This window comes from Cotesia glomerata, linkage group LG7 (assembly GCF_020080835.1).
Source record: "Cotesia glomerata isolate CgM1 linkage group LG7, MPM_Cglom_v2.3, whole genome shotgun sequence".
Taxonomy (NCBI): Eukaryota; Metazoa; Arthropoda; class Insecta; order Hymenoptera; family Braconidae; genus Cotesia; species Cotesia glomerata.
This window is the reverse complement of record NC_058164.1, coordinates 5,687,705-5,706,850: the sequence shown is the minus strand read 5'-3', so window position 1 is coordinate 5,706,850 and position 19,146 is coordinate 5,687,705. Positions and strand designations below refer to the sequence as shown.

Sequence of the window (19,146 nt, the reverse complement as noted above, 5' to 3'; positions counted from 1 at the left end):
TCAGGAGGAATAGAAGGAACTGGTGAGACGTAGACGGAAAACTTGGCATCAGATCCAGATTTTAGTTGTCCAACTTTGAGAATCCAGGAACAAGTTAGAGAATTGGCACAAGGAGACCAGGAGGAAGAAGAAGAAGAAGGAAAAGGATGAGCAGGAGGAGAAGACAACTTTTCAGAATAAAGCACGAGGATATAAGATAGTATTCTCGTCTGTCGTAAAGGAGGTCGAGCCTCAGCACGTCTTCCGGTTTCCGTTCTGTTCCGGCACAAACGAACATTGATCGGATCTTTCTCACTACTTTCCTTCTACATAGTATAGTATATCTACATCTCCCTTTTTCAGTTGAGTAGATCTATGTATTTTAGTGGAGAAACGTGTAAAACCACTCGCGGATCCCGCCAGACTTGGATATTGCGGAGTTGAGCTCACTATTTATGGAATATTGATTTTTTTCACACTAGATCAATATTCAATACAAATACTGATGACAGCCGCGGTGGATGAGCGCCGGGAATTGCTTTTTGAATTACACTTATTGTTGTTATTATTATTGGAGATGGTACAGCGTAAGAGCTATTTGGGCACAGGTTTTATTTAGTAGGTTCAAGTCTTTTTTTAAAAGAGCTTTAGAGCCGTCTGGAGACGCTCCGGCTCCTGGGAGTCGTTCGGAGTAATGGCCTGGATTTTTATGCTTTTATTAATATTTAAAGATAATTCTATTTTTTAATTCATGGGGACGGTTAAAGATAAATAGATTGGTGTATTTAAAAAGTTTTTGGGAAAATACTTTGTAGAAAAAAAGTTTGGATTATTTTTATTTTGTAATTTTATATTGAAGAAAAATTAACTTGATTCAAGGAAAAAACTCTTGAATAAAAATTTTTTTTAGCTTTAGTAAATTTTACTTTATTTAAGAAGTTTTTGCCTTAATTTAAGACGATAAAATTCGTCAAAATATTTTTTTTTTGCTGGAAAAAAATTTTTTAAAAGAAAAATTTAATGTCTAAGTATTTAGCATATTTTATTATAAGATTTTGTTTTAATCTAAATTAATGTTGGGTGAAAATTTATTACGAAAAAACAGATATTACGCTGTAGAACAAACTAGTATATTATAAATATTTAAAGTATCTAGTGATTTTTCTTTTTACTGAGGCCAAAGTACCAGCTGTTAGAAATTACTGTCGTAAGTAATTTTATATTTTTCTTAGATTTGTGGAACTGAATTAAAAATGAATCACTATTTTAGCATCAACTTAATTTCAGTGTAGTAATGCATTTAATTAAAATGCCGGTAGCTGTTTTATTCGCAATATAATAACAAAATCGTGTTAAAATTAAAACACAGGGTGGAAAAAAATCTGCATCAGTTTGGACATTATTTAAACGAAACTTGTTTGTGGAAAAAGATCAATCATAGCCTTGGAAAAATAAAATCCTCTGTTTGCCAGTCGTAAATTACATGATGAAAAAATTTTATTAGTTTTTTGTGACATGACTGTAAATTTGTTGACATGTGAAGTACACCGAAAGGCTATTAATGAAAAATTTACAAAATAAATTAATTGGATGCCCTATTTCGCCATTTCTGATGGTGATGAATCTTGTCAATGTATCTGAAATTTAAACACGGAAGGATAAACTTTTTATGGGCTGGAATAAAAATTTGGAAAGGAAGCGGAGTCATGCCGAGAAAATAAATACAGAGATATAAATCACGGCAAATTGCTGAGTTACACCGAATTTTACAACTAAAACTTCCGAACTGCATTTAAGTGCCTCGAATTATTCATCCTCGGAGTCGTTATTTTTTCAATAGAGTTTTGGGTCTCGAGAAATACCACTCAACCGCCGATTATTTAAGCCCTTCTGAATAAAATAAAATTCTTTCCACAGTATCCATCATTCAAGTTAGTTTAACGAGCGCGGAATTAAAACCGCTGAACTACAACCACCGAGAATTTTATTTTTTAAATTTAACTACTTTCAAATAAATAATTTTCATGGGTAATTTTCGCCCAGTTATTCTCAAGTTACCACTGCTGGAATTTATTTAGTGAATTTTTAACTCCAATTACTGATTACTAAATTAACGACCTTACAATTTTTGGTTATTAGTCTTTAATTGCTGAATTTTTAATAAAAAATAATCAAAGCAAAAACCTACACAACATCTAGAGTCCCTAATTTAACCCTAGACTGGTCAACAAACGCCACCTAACGACTTTGGTCGAGTGATGAGGGATTTGCCGCAATGCTTTTAGAGCGTACAGTGTTGACAGTTCATACACGTTTGACAGGCAGAGACTAGAGGTGTTTTCGGCAACGCCGCGGACAAAAAACTACTTACGACTCTGGTCAAGCGATGAGGAAAGCCCCGCAAATTTTTTTAAGAAATTTTTTTTCAGCAATTTAACGTTTTCGAAGATGTTTGAAAAAATTATTAATATATTCTAAAATGTTCAAGGAACAAATTCAAATTTTTTTGAATAATTTTAGTAAATATTGAAGATGTAATAAACAAAATATAATTGAGCGCGGCGTCACGCTCATAAGGTGACCAGTCTAGGGTTAATCATACCCAGAACTTATAGATACTTTATGGTCTCCGAAGTCGAGTTATAAGTTATCACTCATTTATAAACTTGTATCAGGTACCAGCCAATTTAATTAGCACTAATAAATTACTTTAGTTGATAGACTAATTTCCATTTATGATATAAGATGTAATAAGTCCATCTAATACCTTAAAAAAATTCACTTAACTCAGAAGAATAATTGTTAATCCAAAAAAATAATTTTGAAGAGCTTCAAAACTTTGATTTAATTAAAAAAATCCCTGAACAGAAATTTTTTTCTAATTCAAATAAAATTTAAGTATTATTTAATAAATTTTAATTGATTCAATAATTTTTTTTCAATATATTGAAATTTTCAAAAATAAAGTAAATTTTTTTAATATTTTTTCCTACCTGTTTTATCAATTAAATATTATTATTTATAATGAAATTGTGAGATTTTATTATACACAATAGACTGTATTATAATTACATAACATGTAATAAGCAAATTATTACACTGATAGAAAGATTTATTTATACTTAAACATATTTATTGGAGATCACTTTTTAGTCCTTAACAAATATTTCTTAGTATTTAAAAAAATTTATTGATATTTAATAAATGAATATCAAATTTATTAAGGTAGTACCTCCACGAAAAGCATATTTCAAGAATCTTATGAAATTTTTTTTATCGAAAGATAAATATATTAATAATTCACCATCAAAATTTCAGATCAATTCACCGCACCGTTTTTGAGGAATTAATTTTCAAAATTGCATTTTTTATACGTAGAGGTATAGAGAGTTGGTAAAATTAGTATGAAATCTTCCGTACCACTCGAGTGATGCAAATAGATTTCATACTAACTTTACCATCTCTCTATACCTCTACGTGTAAAAGATGCAATTTTGAAAATTAATTCCTCAAAAACGGTGCGGTGAAGTGATTTGAAATTTTGGTGGTGAATTGTGAATATATTTATCTTTCGATAAAAAAAATTCCATAAGTTTCTTGAAATATGCTTTTCGTGGAGGTATTACCTTAAATGCAAAAAAATCATTTTAAATACTAAGAAATATTTGTTTAATACTAAAAAGTAGTCTCTAATAAATGATTTTTTAACTATTAATAAATATTTTTTAATACAAATAAATCATTCTATCAGTGTACCCAAACTCTATTTCAAAAAATTTTTCATTCATGTGAATGAACAGTGAATTGAGTCCCAAAAATTTAACCATTAATTTTTTTTCTCCAAAAAAAAATTGAAATAATTAAAACAAGAGATAAAAAAATGCTTATTTACAAAACACCCTATCACACCGAGCTCACTAGTCAGGATTTGTCGGCAGACAAATTAAACCGGATGATAACAATAGTCGATTATTATTACGAGTAAATCCAATGAATAATTACCTCAAGCGCATTATTGTTAAATATATATTTGCCTTTGGCGAACCCATCGCCACTGTAATCTATCATTAAATAATTTTTTTAATTTTTCTTCTCATTTTTATTTACCGTATAAATATAAAATATCAAATACAATGGATTGTTGCAACGCAGCAGTAATCGTGATTTATGCGAAGGTAACAAATAACGGAGGTTCAAATATAACTTGCTTCTGCAGTTCCGAATTCTCACGGTATTTTAGCATCACTCGAGGTTGTGATTTTTTTTCAGCAGCTCTAAAGTACCCTCGAAATTATTCATTACAGGTAAAATAACTCGAGGATAATACGTCGGCTCTTATTAAAATAAATGTCTGTGAAACATGTACTTGACTCCTTTAATACATAATACATAACATATAACATAACATGTACACGCTTTTTTTAATGATCAATTATTTCACCGACTTTACAGAATCTTTCTTTAATCCTATTACGCTGAAAAATGGAATAAAAATACAAGCTCATGATAAAGAAAGACATGACAAGAAAATTATGACGATGGAATTTTTTTAACGAAGGATCTTTAAAATTTGCTGGGTAAGATTTTTACGAACACATTCTACAAGGAAATTTCTAAGATGATAAAAACGATAATATTTCGTATCATTATATTATCGATCTCTTTGAAACGAGATTGAGTTTGAGAGGACTGATGATGCTATGTCATTATTAAACTTTTTTGTTAAGTAATCAAAATACTTAAGATTCTTTCCTCAAATTATGTAAGCCTGTTTTTTCTTTATTATTAAAAACAACAATGAGAAGATATTTTTTAGCTTTCATTCATCGCAAATATAAAGTTTTTATTATGTATAAGTATGTGCATTATTTAATTGCATAGAGAGTAAAAGAATGAATGAAAAGATTGTAAAAATAATTTTTTTTTAATGAAAAAAGAAACTTAAAAAAATATAGAATGATAAATTTTTTTTTATTTTAATTTTATTGATTAGTCGTTACGGAAAAAATACCGATTAATTTTTTTTAAGCATGATTTCCTAAACAATAATAATAATTAAAGCTTTTTGAGTACAAGTTCATTTTGGTTGATAATTATAGTTATAATTATACACACTATTTACTTGTTGCTACTTTTATAAATTATTAGAAATTGGCAAACCTAGTTATTTGCGAAAATTATTTCAAGAAGACCTTACTGTAAGACGCTCTGAGAGACTAGCACTTAAGAAAAATAATATCCTCTTTAAATTCCCAAATTTCAATACCACTCATTATGAATCTTCTTTCGTAATTACAGTTATACGATTATGGGAAGAACTACCGGAGGATATTATAAATTCATCAAACTTGGAGGTTTTCAAAAATAAAATTTTTGATTATTTATGTAATCTTGATGTTTGATCATAAACTGTTTAATGTTTCTACCTTCGTTTTATTAATCTTCAAACTTTAGTAAACTTTCATTATATAGCTTCTTATAATTTAAAGTTACCTACCTGTCTTTATAGTAACATCAAAGATTCTTAAAATTGTTAGTTAATTCATTACAAATTAAATTTTTATATTCATCATAACGTATTATATATCATTATCACCTATCTAAAAATATTATTAGGTAAAATATTCTAAATGTTTATAAGTTAAACTGCACAATAATGTAAAATTGTATGTATATTTACTCTTTGCCATTCGGCAACTGCCTTGGCATAATTTATTAATAAACTAAACTAAACTAAACTATTTATTCACTAACGCATAAGATTCTTAATTAAGGTAAAATTTACTTAGTAAAATTATTTCTGAGCTTAATTAACGAAATGTGAGGTAAAATTTGTCTTGAATATGCGTTGAAGGTATATAAATTCGGTTCTCAGGTAAAATACACATGAAATTTATCCTAACAATTTGCTCAATAATTATCTTTGATAATTGTACCTATCATGAGTTCCAATAAAAAATACTTTTTCTTTTTTTTTTTTTTATTAATAAATAAAAAAATGATTTATTTTCAGTGTAAAAAGGTTTTTTTACATCAATAAATTTATCAATAAAATAAATTATTTGTCCACTTAACTCAATTTCACCAAAAGCGGCTTAATAAAAATAAAAAGAGCGCTCCCTATTATTTGATAAAAAAAATTGCTCATGGACCAAAGCGGCTTCATTTCATTTTAAAATTTGTTTTTTAAAAACAATATTCCTCTGAATAAGCTTCTCATTGTTCATCGCGGTCTCTAATTATTACCAAAATAACGCTCGTTATTGAACAAAAAAAAAGTTTATACCAAAACACAGCAGTTTACTCTTTAAAAAGATACCGAAAAATCCCCTCGTTAAAAATTTGGTATCCTCTGATAATTAATCCGGTTATCCTGGGCTCTAATGATCGAAAATTCGCTTTACGAGTCAAATTGCGTATAATCAGGAATAATTGACCAGAAAAATAAAAAAGAACACTTTTACTAACGATGTAAAATAGATGAATATAAATAACAGAGATGGTAGATAAATACAGAGGCTCGTGATAATAAAAATGAAAATTATTGTTACAGGTTTGTTATCAGGGACTTTAAAAACGTACCAACGAGCTGCCTGTGACGAGGAAACGATGTCTTTGCGGTGTCCGCCGGGTACCACAATCTCAATTACTTTCGCGCGTTACGGTAGAGTCAACGACGCCACGGAAAAATGCATCTCCAATAAATTGCATCCTTCTTCCGCTTCAAGTAGTTCTAGTACATCAGTTAATGAGACATGTCTCCTCACCCACGAGCTCCAGGTATGTAAACAGGTTAATCGAATTCCTTTGAACTCGTTCTACTTTTCACATTTTTACCCCTTATCCAGTAAAGACTCTTTTTCTCGGTTTACTTTTTTGATCACATAAGATACCACAAAGCCGTCGTTAAAGACAACCTATATTCTTCAAAATAATAATTTAAAAGACTATTGTTCTTTATTTCTATCTTTTATTATTATTATTATTATTATTATTATTATTATTATTATTATTATTATTATTATTATTATTATTATTATTATTATTATTATTATTATTATTATTATTATTATTATTATTATTATTATTATTATTATCATTATCATTATTATTATTATTATTATTATTATTATTATTATTATTATTATTATTATTATTATTATTATTATTATTATTATTATTATTATTATTATTATTATTATTATTATTATTATTATTATTATTATTTTTCGACATTTATCTGAAGACATTTGAACGAGCTTTTATCTTTTCTCGCTTGTGAGCTGAATTAACGAGCATTTTTCGGGTCAGTTACCATTCGCGAATAGGAAGAGACATTTAAACGATGAGAAAAGAGAGATTTTCAGAATGTGCCGTGTTTTCCTTTCGGTCACGCTTTAAGCTTTGCCTAACGTCACCAGAATCGTAGTTATAGTAGTTCTCACTGAAGAAATCTCTCAAGCGACCTAGAAAAACCTAAATTATCTTCTTTTGCTTAATATACACTTGTTCACCCCTTTTCCCTTTGCTTGGTAAATAAATACACCTACCAAAGGCCCAGATAAATTCAAACCAAAATTTTAAACCTCAAAGCTCCTTTAATCCCACTAAAATTCTCAAAAAAGTCATCTTTGTCAAACGTTATTTGATCTCTGATCTTTATTTATTTATTACTATTAAATTAATTTACTTCTGAAAAGACAAATTTTTTTCATTTCTTTTGAAATATTATTTTTCTAATTAGAGAGATAACAATTTCAGTACCGAGAAAAATCATAAAATGATAAATTAATCTTGTTTTATTTTAACGTACTTTTTTAGCAATTAAGCCAATTAGTTGACTAATTTAAACTTATTGCAATTACATCTACGAACAGAAATTTACTTACCAACTAAGTAGAAACATTGACATTAAATTTGACCTTTATATCTGTTTACATGCGAATTAAGCTTAATTAAATAGTCATATCTGTTAATAATACCTTACACATATTTATATTCATAACTACTCAGCGAATTTTACAAACTTACTCTCGGACATTCTAAGCTGTAAAAAATATTTAATTGCGCGTTATTCGCAGGTAAGTAAACCGTAAAGAGAAAAAACAATTTTTTAAATATTTTTATCACTTTAAAATTGTGAATATTTATATAATATATACGGAAAAAAGTGAACTGTAATATTCACTCGGATTCCGGTTAATTTTTATAGTTTCAAACAGTAAAGCGGACATTGGGGTGGCAAAAATATAAATATTACAGAATTTAATGTAGAAAATATAAAAGCCACAATTTATAATTTAATATCCAAAATAAGTGATTAGTAGCTGTCACTATAGTAAATAACACCTCTTTCATCTTTAAAAATTACAGTTTCAAACAGTAAAAATTGCTATTTCAATATATAGTTTATATTATGAGGAGAAGAGGAACTCAGATGAAAGAGAAGGGGATCTCACTCTGAGAGAATTTAACATTTGAAACAGTAAAAATTATACTTTTAAAATATACATTTTAACAGTCCAAGCAAGTCAATAATTACAGTTTGATTTTTAGCGTTGCGTTTAAAATTTACCATTTTACTTTGTAAATATTGACGTTGCTTGTATTAGAAATTTACTAACTTTATTTTATACTTTTTACATATCATAAGATCATTTTTTAGGTACCAAATGATAAATATCAAAGTCTGAATTGTTAATTATTATACTTCAATATTTTAGACATTTACATAGCGAATATTACTCTTTGAAATAGTATTTTCTTCTATGTAAAGAGTAATTTGTAACGTTATAATGGTAAATATTATATAGTGAATAGTAAAATCACGATTTTACTGTTTGAAATGGTAATTTTTAGCAGTTGATCATTACTTATTATAAATCGACTGTTATTTATTACAGTTTACTTTTTTCCGTGTAACGATGCATTGACTCGAGTAATAAATGGAAAATAATAAATACGTGACGTAGATAATTAAAATTAACAGGATATGAATATGAGAACTCAACAACATCCAACGTTGTTGTCTAGTAAATAATTCTTTTAAATAAATATGAGATGACAAAACTCCATTTTAATATTCAACGGCAAAAGAAAAGAATGATTTTTTTTGTTAAAAAAAAAATAAAAAATAAATCGTGATAAATAATCTTAATCTCTTAAATTAAAATAATTACTGAGCATAAAGAATAATTTCATCCTTCTGTAAATATTGTCTCTCTATATAAAACTTGGTTTGTCCTTGTGGTAAAAAATTACTTTGTTGAAGATTAAATGAATTAAAAACTTTTTTTAGCCGTGTATATATTCTGTGCTTATGTACCAACTATTGAAAATACATTTGTGTAAATATATATTTATGTTTGTAGGGTAAATAAACTTCAATTTCTTACTAATACGATGATACATAAACACGACTGGTGAATGGTTCGAGCAATTTCTTTAGCTCCCAATATGAAATGGAAATGAATTTTCCGAGAACTCGGTACCGCTACGGGGCACCTCAATAGATTCAAATTATTAAAAAAAAATGTGAAAACTCTAGTTAAAATTATTCAATGTATTCCAATACTCACCACTCAATGCGACTGGTTTTTAGTATTAATCTCAAACAAAAATTAAACTTTATTCCATTGAAACTTTTTAACAAAACTTTTTTGTTCGCCTTACTCTGTTCACCCATAAATTTATATTCGATGCAATACAATATAAAATAACAATAATAATAGATTTTAATTAATTAGATTTTTTCCTTCTGTTATACCCTATAGGCTTAATAATTACACAGAAAATAAAAGGCCATTCGGCAGCCGAAATGGAAGTAGATTTCATTTTATATACAATAAAATTATTTTTCAAAATCATAATTATCCCTGATTAAAAATAATAATTTAAACCGATTGACAATGTTCATGCTCCCTAAGAGAAGAAATTCGAAAGTGTTTAAAGTATTCAGAAGTATTGAAAACAATTCAAATTTCGTTATTTCCAATATTTTTTTATTTTTTTTTTAATCAAGGATTAGATGCTCATCAATGATATTTATCATTTTTTTAATTACTACAAAGACAATCCACATAGTTATTTCTTAAAAATCATTATTATTTATTCTATAGTTAATTTATATAATTCTACAAAACTTAAAAGTTATATTATACATTTTATTTTATATTATTATCATTTCTATTTTAATTATTATGATGGCAAATTTATCTTCATCTCAGTCTTCCGGTCAAAAAATAAGTATGTTAAATTTTATTGAGATCCGATTAGAATTGCGGAAGTTAGAGTAGAGACATAGCCCGTTATATCGTATATATATATATATATATAAACTTTTGAACCATATGTATTTTCTGAATCAGTTCGACGAGCTGAGTGAGGAAATAGCAAAATTTTCCAAAAGTTGCGTCATGAGAACCAATACAATATTTAGATTTCTATGAAATCTACTAAAAATTTCATTTTTGGGAGGGTCATTCGTAACGCAAAAAAATCAATAGATATATGAATTAAAGCTTATTTAATAAGCTTTCAGATGCATTAAACATAAATTTATTAGGATATTGTGTTCAATAGTATTTACATGGAAAAACAGTAAAAAAATGGGAATTTTTGAAATTTTTCAAAAATTTCAAATTGCTCTCATTTCTAAAATAACCAGCCGATTTGGCTCATGTTAGAACTTAACCTCAGAAACCGGTCAAAAAATAAGTATGTTAAATTTTATTGAGATCCGATTAGAATTGCGGAAGTTAGAGTAGAGACATAGCCCGTTATATCGTATATATATATATATATAAACTTTTGAACCATATGTATTTTCTGAATCAGTTCGACGAGCTGAGTGAGGAAATAGCAAAATTTTCCAAAAGTTGCGTCATGAGAACCAATACAATATTTAGATTTCTATGAAATCTACTAAAAAGATTTCTTGACTGGAGAATAAAATTCTTGGCTCAAGTAAATTTTCGGGTGCCCGAAGGAAGACCGAAGTTGTCTTGGCCGAAGTAAAAATTTTTCTTGAAATTCTATTCTCGGTGGAAGTAATTTTTCTTAATTCAAATTATTATAAATACTTGATACAATAAATTTTTATATTGGATCAAGATTTTTAGATACTTTAGGGAAGCAGCGCCACCTACTTCAGCTGAGAAAAAAATTTTCTCACCTTGAGAAAATTTTTCTCTTGAATATTTGATACCCATTTTAGATTATTTTAGCACGCAATTGTACATATTGAATGAAAGAAAATGGTTCAATATTATTTGATCTTCCCATTTGACATTTAAATCAATAAAAATATTAATGAAAATTTATTATCGAGATATTTAATTTTTTGGAGCAAGAGAAAAATTTTCTCAAGACAAGAAAATTTTCTTGATTCAAATAAATTGTCTTGGATCAAGATACGTATTTCTTGAAGCAAGAGAATTAATTTTGTTGGGATAAGTGAAATTTCTTGTGTCAAAAAAAAATTTTTTTTTCGTCCAAGAAAAATATTTTCTTGGTTCAAGTGAACCATTCTTTCTGTGTAATAACAAAAATAACTTTTAGCCGAGAACGGGTTGCTTTAATGATCCGATAGTATTCACTGTTGCAGAATGTCGTGGAAATTTGCCAGAAGAAGAGGAGTTGTAAATTCAATACCAACCCCAAAAATTTTCAGTATGATCGATGTCCACACTTGCCAAAATACACTGAGGTTGCTTACAAGTGTCGTCCGTGTAAGTTATTTTAAATAACTTAATTAAAAAAAAAATTACTTTATCCCTTTCAATTTTTATAAAAATTTTTTTTTTAATATCAATAGCAGATTTTTTAAATCCATTCCAAAAATTTAATTCAAACAATTTTTTACCCTAAAATTTTTACAGTAAATTTTTAAAATAAAATCTAACTGTAAAAAAATTTTCTACTTATTTATTTATTTATTTTCGTTAGAATTTAATTAAAATTAAATTTAAATTAAATCAATTTTATTTTTTTTATAAGCTTAAATTATTATCAGTATAGAAAAATTTTTTCTGAGAGTAATTATTACAAGAAGAAATAAAATTAAACTTTTCAAGAGTCTAGTGACTAAATAAAAATATTTATTTGATTTTTGAGAAGCATCCAATACCTTTAACTCGAATATTTATTTATACAAAAAATTGAAATTGGATTTCGACAATCTCCATATAAAATAAACTAATGAATAATAACGAAATAATAAATATTTATTAGATGAATTTCGGAGCAAAATTTCATGCGAGCATGATGCAGTTAATTTAGTATGCTACCCGGGTAAACGTGTAGCGATTCTGAGCGCATCTTTCGGAAGAACTGAGTACGAATCCTTGCAGTGCCCTCAGCCCCACGGAGTCAAAGAAGAAAGTAAGATATTAGTTTGGATTATTGTTATTATCTTCATATTTATACACCATATTATTATATATATTTATCGTATTACAAGCAACAGTTTACTGAGCAAACATATGAATATGCATGTTACATATTAAATATTACATGTGTTCGCGTGGTGATGGTTAAATAACTAAAATTAATTTTCACAGCATGCACAACGCCACACGCAACGGAAATAGTAATTCAATTGTGTCACGGAAAAAGAAAGTGCTCTGTAACCGCAAATGGAACCACATTTGGCGACTCGTGTAAACCAGACACGCGACCATATTTGAAAATAATTTATACGTGTGGTAAGTACTTGTCACATATATTTCCTATTTTGTATATATATTATAGTGTATAGAGAGTACATCATTATCACCATGGTTATTTAATAATAATCTGTACGGAGTATATTTATTGATAATCAATTTTAATTTATCCTCATATCATATCGACCAGATTTTATTTATTAATGGTTGATCAATTAATTAATTAATTAATTAACTTTGTGGTTTTTTTTTTACTTTATAATTTATAAAAAGACTAATTTTTGCTTTTGTTTATTTTTTATCGATATAGAGAGTACATCATTATCACCATGGTTATTTAATAATAATCTGTACGGAGAATATTTATTGATAATCAATTTTAATTTAACCTCGTATCATATCGACCAGATTTTATTTATTAATGGTTGATCGATTAATTAATTAATTAATTAACTTTGTGGTTTTTTTTTTTACTTTATAATTTATAAAAAGACTTATTTTTGCTTTTGTTTATTTTTTATCGAATTTGATTCAATTATTAATGATTGATTAATTAATTAATTAACTTTGTAATTTTTTTTTACTTTATAATTTATAAAAAGACTAAATTTTGCTTTTGTTTATTTTTTATCGAATTTGATTCAATTATTAATGATTGATTAATTAATTAATTAACTTTGTGATTTTTTTTTACTTTATAATTTATAAAAAGACTAATTTTTGCTTTTGTTTATTTTTTATCGAATTTGATTCAATTATTAATGATTGATTAATTAATTAATTAACTTTGTGATTTTTTTTTTACTTTATAATTTATAAAAAAACTTATTTTTGCTTTCGTTTATTTTTCATCGAATTTGATTCATTTATTAGTGGTTGATTGATTAATTAATTAATTAACTTTGTTATTTTTTTTTTTTTTACTTTATAATTTATAAAGAAACTTATTTTTGCTTTCGTTTATTTTTCATCGAATTTGATTCAATTATTATTATCATTTTTAATAATTTTGTATTTTAATTTATTGACAGCTCGACATCTGATTAAATAAAATAACTTTTTGACAGCTAATTTAGCGAACGACAATAAGAATTATCGAAACGCGAATATTTAATTTTCCGTGAGTATGAAATGTTCACATTAAAATTCTATTGAAATTTCATAAGTAATTAGGAACTATAGATTATTTAATTTAAAAATGCATCTCTACTATAGCGATATTAATATTAATATTTATCATTATTAATATTAATCATTTTCAAAAATTTCTTCGGTTAATTTAATTAAATTTTGACCCAATATAATAGAATTGAATATAATTTATTGCTAAGTCAATTTATCATTATTATTAATACTTTGATCGATTTTTAATATAAAATATAAATGACAAAACTATGGATAAAATTGATGACAGAAAAATTAATTGACTATTAAAAAAGAGTGAACAAATTTTTCAAAATTAATTTTTCGCTGTAAAGTTTTAAAGTATAAATAAAATTAAAAAAAGGTCGTTTGAAGCGTTTTTAATAAAAGTTTGTAGTTTTAAGTGAAGCAGAAGCTCACGTTATTAAATAAAAGGTAAATATGTCACCTGTCGTTTTAATAAAAGTGTCAGTGGCATGTCAATCATGAATTATTGATTCGGTTGCAAAAATTTTAATCGTATCTATATCAAATAATTTTATTTAAAAATATTAAAAATAAAAAATCTAAATTAATTATTTCTCAAATTTTCGAGATATTTTTTGTGTAAAAAAAAAAACTTCCTACCATTAGTTAGGTGTCAAATTTTATACGTATTAAATTCCCAATTATTGTTTAAAGTTTTGAAATTGTAAACCTTTCAATTAAAATTTTATTTACAGAAAAAAATGATCAAATAAATAAATTCATCAACAGTCAATAAATTCTTCTAAATAAAATATAAAATAACTTGATCAAAAATTTTCAAAGGAATGCGTAACCATATAATTATAACACTCCCCCGCTTAGATGACAGATCTACCCTGAAAATAAACATTTGTTTCGTCGCCCCTTGAATATTAAGTTCGAGTTGACAACTGGAGCGTATCAGCCCCATTCCCACACAGCATAACGCGCGGACAAATAGATTAATAGCCGAAGATTTATCTAGAGTCGTCAGATAAACACGGGCCGGGTTTCGAGCTGGTGGGAACCAGTGACAGATCGCAACCTGTTATTGTGCGCGTCAGCCCGTTAAGTCAAGCAGACCGAGCATACCAACCCATGCACACAATAATAATTCGAGAGGTGAACTCGAGTAAAGTAGTCACAATGGTTATTTGTACACAACACCAGAACATGCTCTACTGTTTAAGCGGCAATCTATATAATAGGACACTCCATAAGTTACCGCGCATTAACATTAACATCAACATTAGCATAAATCCACCCTCGCGATTACACTCTGCAGCGTAACATACCATCTCCGGATTTAATTTTCTCAAAGGAACAGCAATGGCTTCTCCTAAGAACTCATATCACATCACATTACTTGATCTCTTCCTTGGCTTCTCGAGCATTGAGCACAGGCAACTGAGAATTCCGAATTACATCAGAGCCCAAGTAGGTACTGTACCTGCTTAACTGCTCGATGCTGGCTGTTACGTGTGTACTGAATGGGTTTTATGTAAATGACACTAAGACCAGCGCCTTATATGCTATTCAGGCAGTCAGCAAGCTCAACCAGTTAACCAGTTAGCCGACCACCCACTCCTCAGCTCTTCGTCTCCCGGAGCTTCGTCTTCCCTTGCGTCGGCCACCACTCAAATAAACTTTCTCTGAAATAGCTTACTGACCTGGAATAATTGAAAAGCGCTCACGAATGATAATCTAATCTCCAGCGAGCTTTCTAAGTAGGGGTCTCCCTCTTTGAGCCATTCAAATTCAACTAAACTCATTCAATTCAATTTATTATACGATGATATTTATCACGGGTAATTAATTGTTAATTACTCTCTAGATTTTTATCGATTTTTTTACTATAAATAATTATATTAACCCGTGAAAAAATTCTCTAAAAAGCTTAAATTTGATTTTTTTATGAAAAAAATAGTACTGGAAAGATCCGACAGATGGCGCACGGTCGCTGAATCTCCTCATTAGAAGAGAGTTAATTTCAATCTAACAAAACCACTCTGATCACAGTACTGAGTTTTATTTCCATTGGCTTCTCGTCGGAATTTCATCTAGTTACTGAAAGCCGATTTACCGACTAATCTGTTGCTTTTATCAGTTAAATGTTTTACTCTGTTCGACCCCTAAAAAAAACAATTCGACTTTTATAAAACCAAATAGACTCTATCTACATCAATCTCTATAATTTTCTCTATATTAACCAGCACGTGGTTTGTTAATTTATTCAACTTCTCCGTAATAGAGCATCAAACTTGCGTTGTTTTTTGTTTCAAATAAAATATTTATTTACATTGTTCACATACCTTAACATTAAATATTAATTAAACCACATATCTGGATGAAGATCAACTCACTGTTTAACTAAATTATGATAGTTATTTCTCTCGGTGCAAATTCACTCGGTATGTTTATCATCTCCTTACTTACATCAACATTTTAACATTTACTCAGTGTCGACATACATTTACTACAAATTGATGTTTGTTTTATTTTTATAAAAGTGGGTGTACTTCCGCGGAAAATATTTACTTGCTATTTCGTACAATTTACATTCAACTGTTTGTTGACTAAATAATTAAAACCTTGAATGGAATCTTCAAGGAAAATAGTATCTTTAGCATAAAAATCAACAATTAAATTCAAATGAAAATTTTTATAAATGCAATTAAAATTTTTTTTTCTGCAATTTGCTTTTTAAAAAAATAATATTAAATTTATACAGGAATAATTGAAAATAAATTGTTTATTTTATTCAATTTTTTTTTTATTTAATTACTAAATTTATTTTCCTTTCAAGTTTTTTATTAAATTGTAATTGTTTTTATAAAAATTAATCATTTGCTTATTTAAAAAAATAAAAAAACTATTTTTTTATTAAATTTTAATTAACAAAAATTCAATTTATTTTTAGTTGTATTTTTTCAAAATTTATTAATTTTATTAAAAAAATTATTAATTTAATTAAAATATTTTATAAAAAAAATTTTTTAACAGTTAATTAAATTAAATTTTTCACCTATGAATAAAAAAATGTATTTACTTTAAAAAATAATTTATTAAAAGTAAATAAGACTCATCAAATATAACCAAATCCTTCTATATCATCACACTTGATTACTAACATAGAAGCGAAGCTTCTTAAAAGCATCCTGCTCGCTTCCCACCCTAGCTTGTTAACTTTTATGTGCTCTCGCGAGTAAATTAACACCCGGGAAGTAAGTAAAAAGTTAGTGCTTCTTGATACAGTTACTTGACCGCATTTTATCAGCACAACAAATCAGCCCAAGTATCTCATAAAAATATCAGTATAGCCATAAAAAAAAAAAAAAAAAATCCGAATGAAATAAAACGATAAATTTCCTTGATTCCCTCTCGAGCAAAAGCCAAGCAAACAAAACATACAATAGATCGCAGGTGTTGAATTTTCTTTCATCGGATTGCGCTGGAAAAGGTTAAGATAAAATAAAATAAAATAAAATAAAATACCCGAGATTGTTATTTGGACATCGGTATTTTTTTAGCCATTTGCCAACGATCAATAAATCGCCCGGAAATTTATGGACAGAGTTCTCAACTGAGGGTGTAGGTATAGTATACCTATAGTGGTATCACGGTGTGATAGCCCACGGAGACTAGTAGACTAGATACTTTTAACTGGCGCATGCGCGTCATTATCCCAAAAGATTTACTCTTAAGTTGCGAGGGGTGTATGTGCCGTAAGAGGACACGCTGGAATGGGACGAGAGATAAGGAGGACTAGACAGAGTTCTATGGAATAGAATGAAATAGAAGACAAGATGAGAAGAGTTGAGGGTTGCGGTCTGGTACCAGTGGAACTAGACAGCACTTTCTTACCGCGGCTCCGCTGCTATGGGTGAAGAAAACTCCCAGGGTGTAGTGAGAAAAAAAGAAACTGGGGAGAAAAGCTTATACATATACATGAAAGTAAGAAATGAGATTTTGCGGCGAAATAAAAATAATAACTCTCGTGAAATTAGTTGGTAATATGCTCGAGTGAAATGTTGGAATTAGAGAAAATTATGCATGGGAAATATTATAAAATGGAAATAAAAAATTATGGTAATAACAACAGGAGCATAACAGAGTTATTATATTAAAAAAAAATAAAAAAAAAATGGTTGGGGTGAGTAGAGAAAAAAATGATGAATAGAGAGCCGGGTGAGAAGCTTTTTTCGCGTAATAGCGCGCAACACAACCACCGATACGACAAGCATCAAAATTCCTATTGAATTCGAGCATTAAAGTGCGCTCTTGCGATAAATTCCCTCACGTTACTAAGGAAATTGAATTCTTTAGCGCTCCTCATTTTGTTTAGAACACGGCGACGCGCTGTCTTCTAAATGTTTACCGCGTTAAATTCAAACAATATGCCTGGCGTACTGTGAAAATTCGTCGGGGTTATTTTCGGGTGAATTATCTTTTGAAAACGCCGATACTAGCTTGAGAAATTTGATGTGTTGTCTAAGAAGCCGAGATAAACAGACGCGGAGATAATTAAGTTGTCTGGAATTTCTATTCGGTTGTTCGAGTTCGGTTGAGTTGAGTTAATACAAGTGGAGCGATTGAGATGGGCTTCTAACTAGAAGATAGTTTGCTTTTTTTTTTTTTTTTTTTGGAGTTGAGCTGTAAAGTGTAAACTATCTGTTCGAGGGCCAGTTTTTACGGGGAACTTAGGAAAATTTAATTTCCTTCGGCGGTCAGTGGTTTACTGCAAATATTTACCTCAATTGCTCGTTAACGCCGACTGAGGGAAACATTCTTGCTTTTTTTTTAGTGAAATTAATTGATAATAATTTTGTATCATAGAAAGTTTTTTTTTAATATTTAAGAATTAAGTATCAATTATTTAGCACTTGATATTGAGAAATTTTTTTGATTAATTAATTTTTTTTTAATCAGATAAAAAATATAAAACTTAATATACTTAAAAATTTTGTAATTTTTTCTTAATAAGAAAAATTGTTGATCCAAAAATATTATTAAATTTTTTTTTTAAATTAATTTTTTTAATTAATTTTTTTTATATCATTTTTCTTTATGTAGAAAAATTAACTAGAAACTTTTTTATTGGTTCAAAAAATTTTATTTAATTCAAAAATCTTTTTTATAAATTAAATTAATTTTTTTTTTCAATATATCAATTGCATTAAATTATTCAAATTAAATATTAAATCATTTTTCAGATTACTTAAAATTTATTGATTCAAAAAAATATTAATAAAAATAAAAATTCTCTTGAATTGAACTTTTATTCATTGAAAAAAAAATTTCTTGACCCAAATAAATTTTTTTTGCACAAAAATAAATAAATTACTCTTTATCC

The 19,146-nt window shown here is 27.7% G+C and overlaps 1 protein-coding gene across 5 annotated transcripts in view; it reads left to right on the top strand.

The window, feature by feature from the left end:
• Positions 1 to 19,146, top strand: part of LOC123269266 (protein eva-1) — a 72,338-nt gene that overhangs the window by 34,269 nt on the left and 18,923 nt on the right. For all 5 annotated transcript variants that reach the window (XM_044734863.1, XM_044734862.1, XM_044734861.1 and 2 more), the window contains exons 3-6: positions 6,533 to 6,759; positions 11,570 to 11,708; positions 12,211 to 12,360; positions 12,540 to 12,683. In XM_044734863.1, coding sequence (XP_044590798.1) covers positions 6,533 to 6,759; positions 11,570 to 11,708; positions 12,211 to 12,360; positions 12,540 to 12,683 — 660 coding nt within the window. The remainder of the gene's footprint in view (positions 1 to 6,532; positions 6,760 to 11,569; positions 11,709 to 12,210; positions 12,361 to 12,539; positions 12,684 to 19,146) is intronic.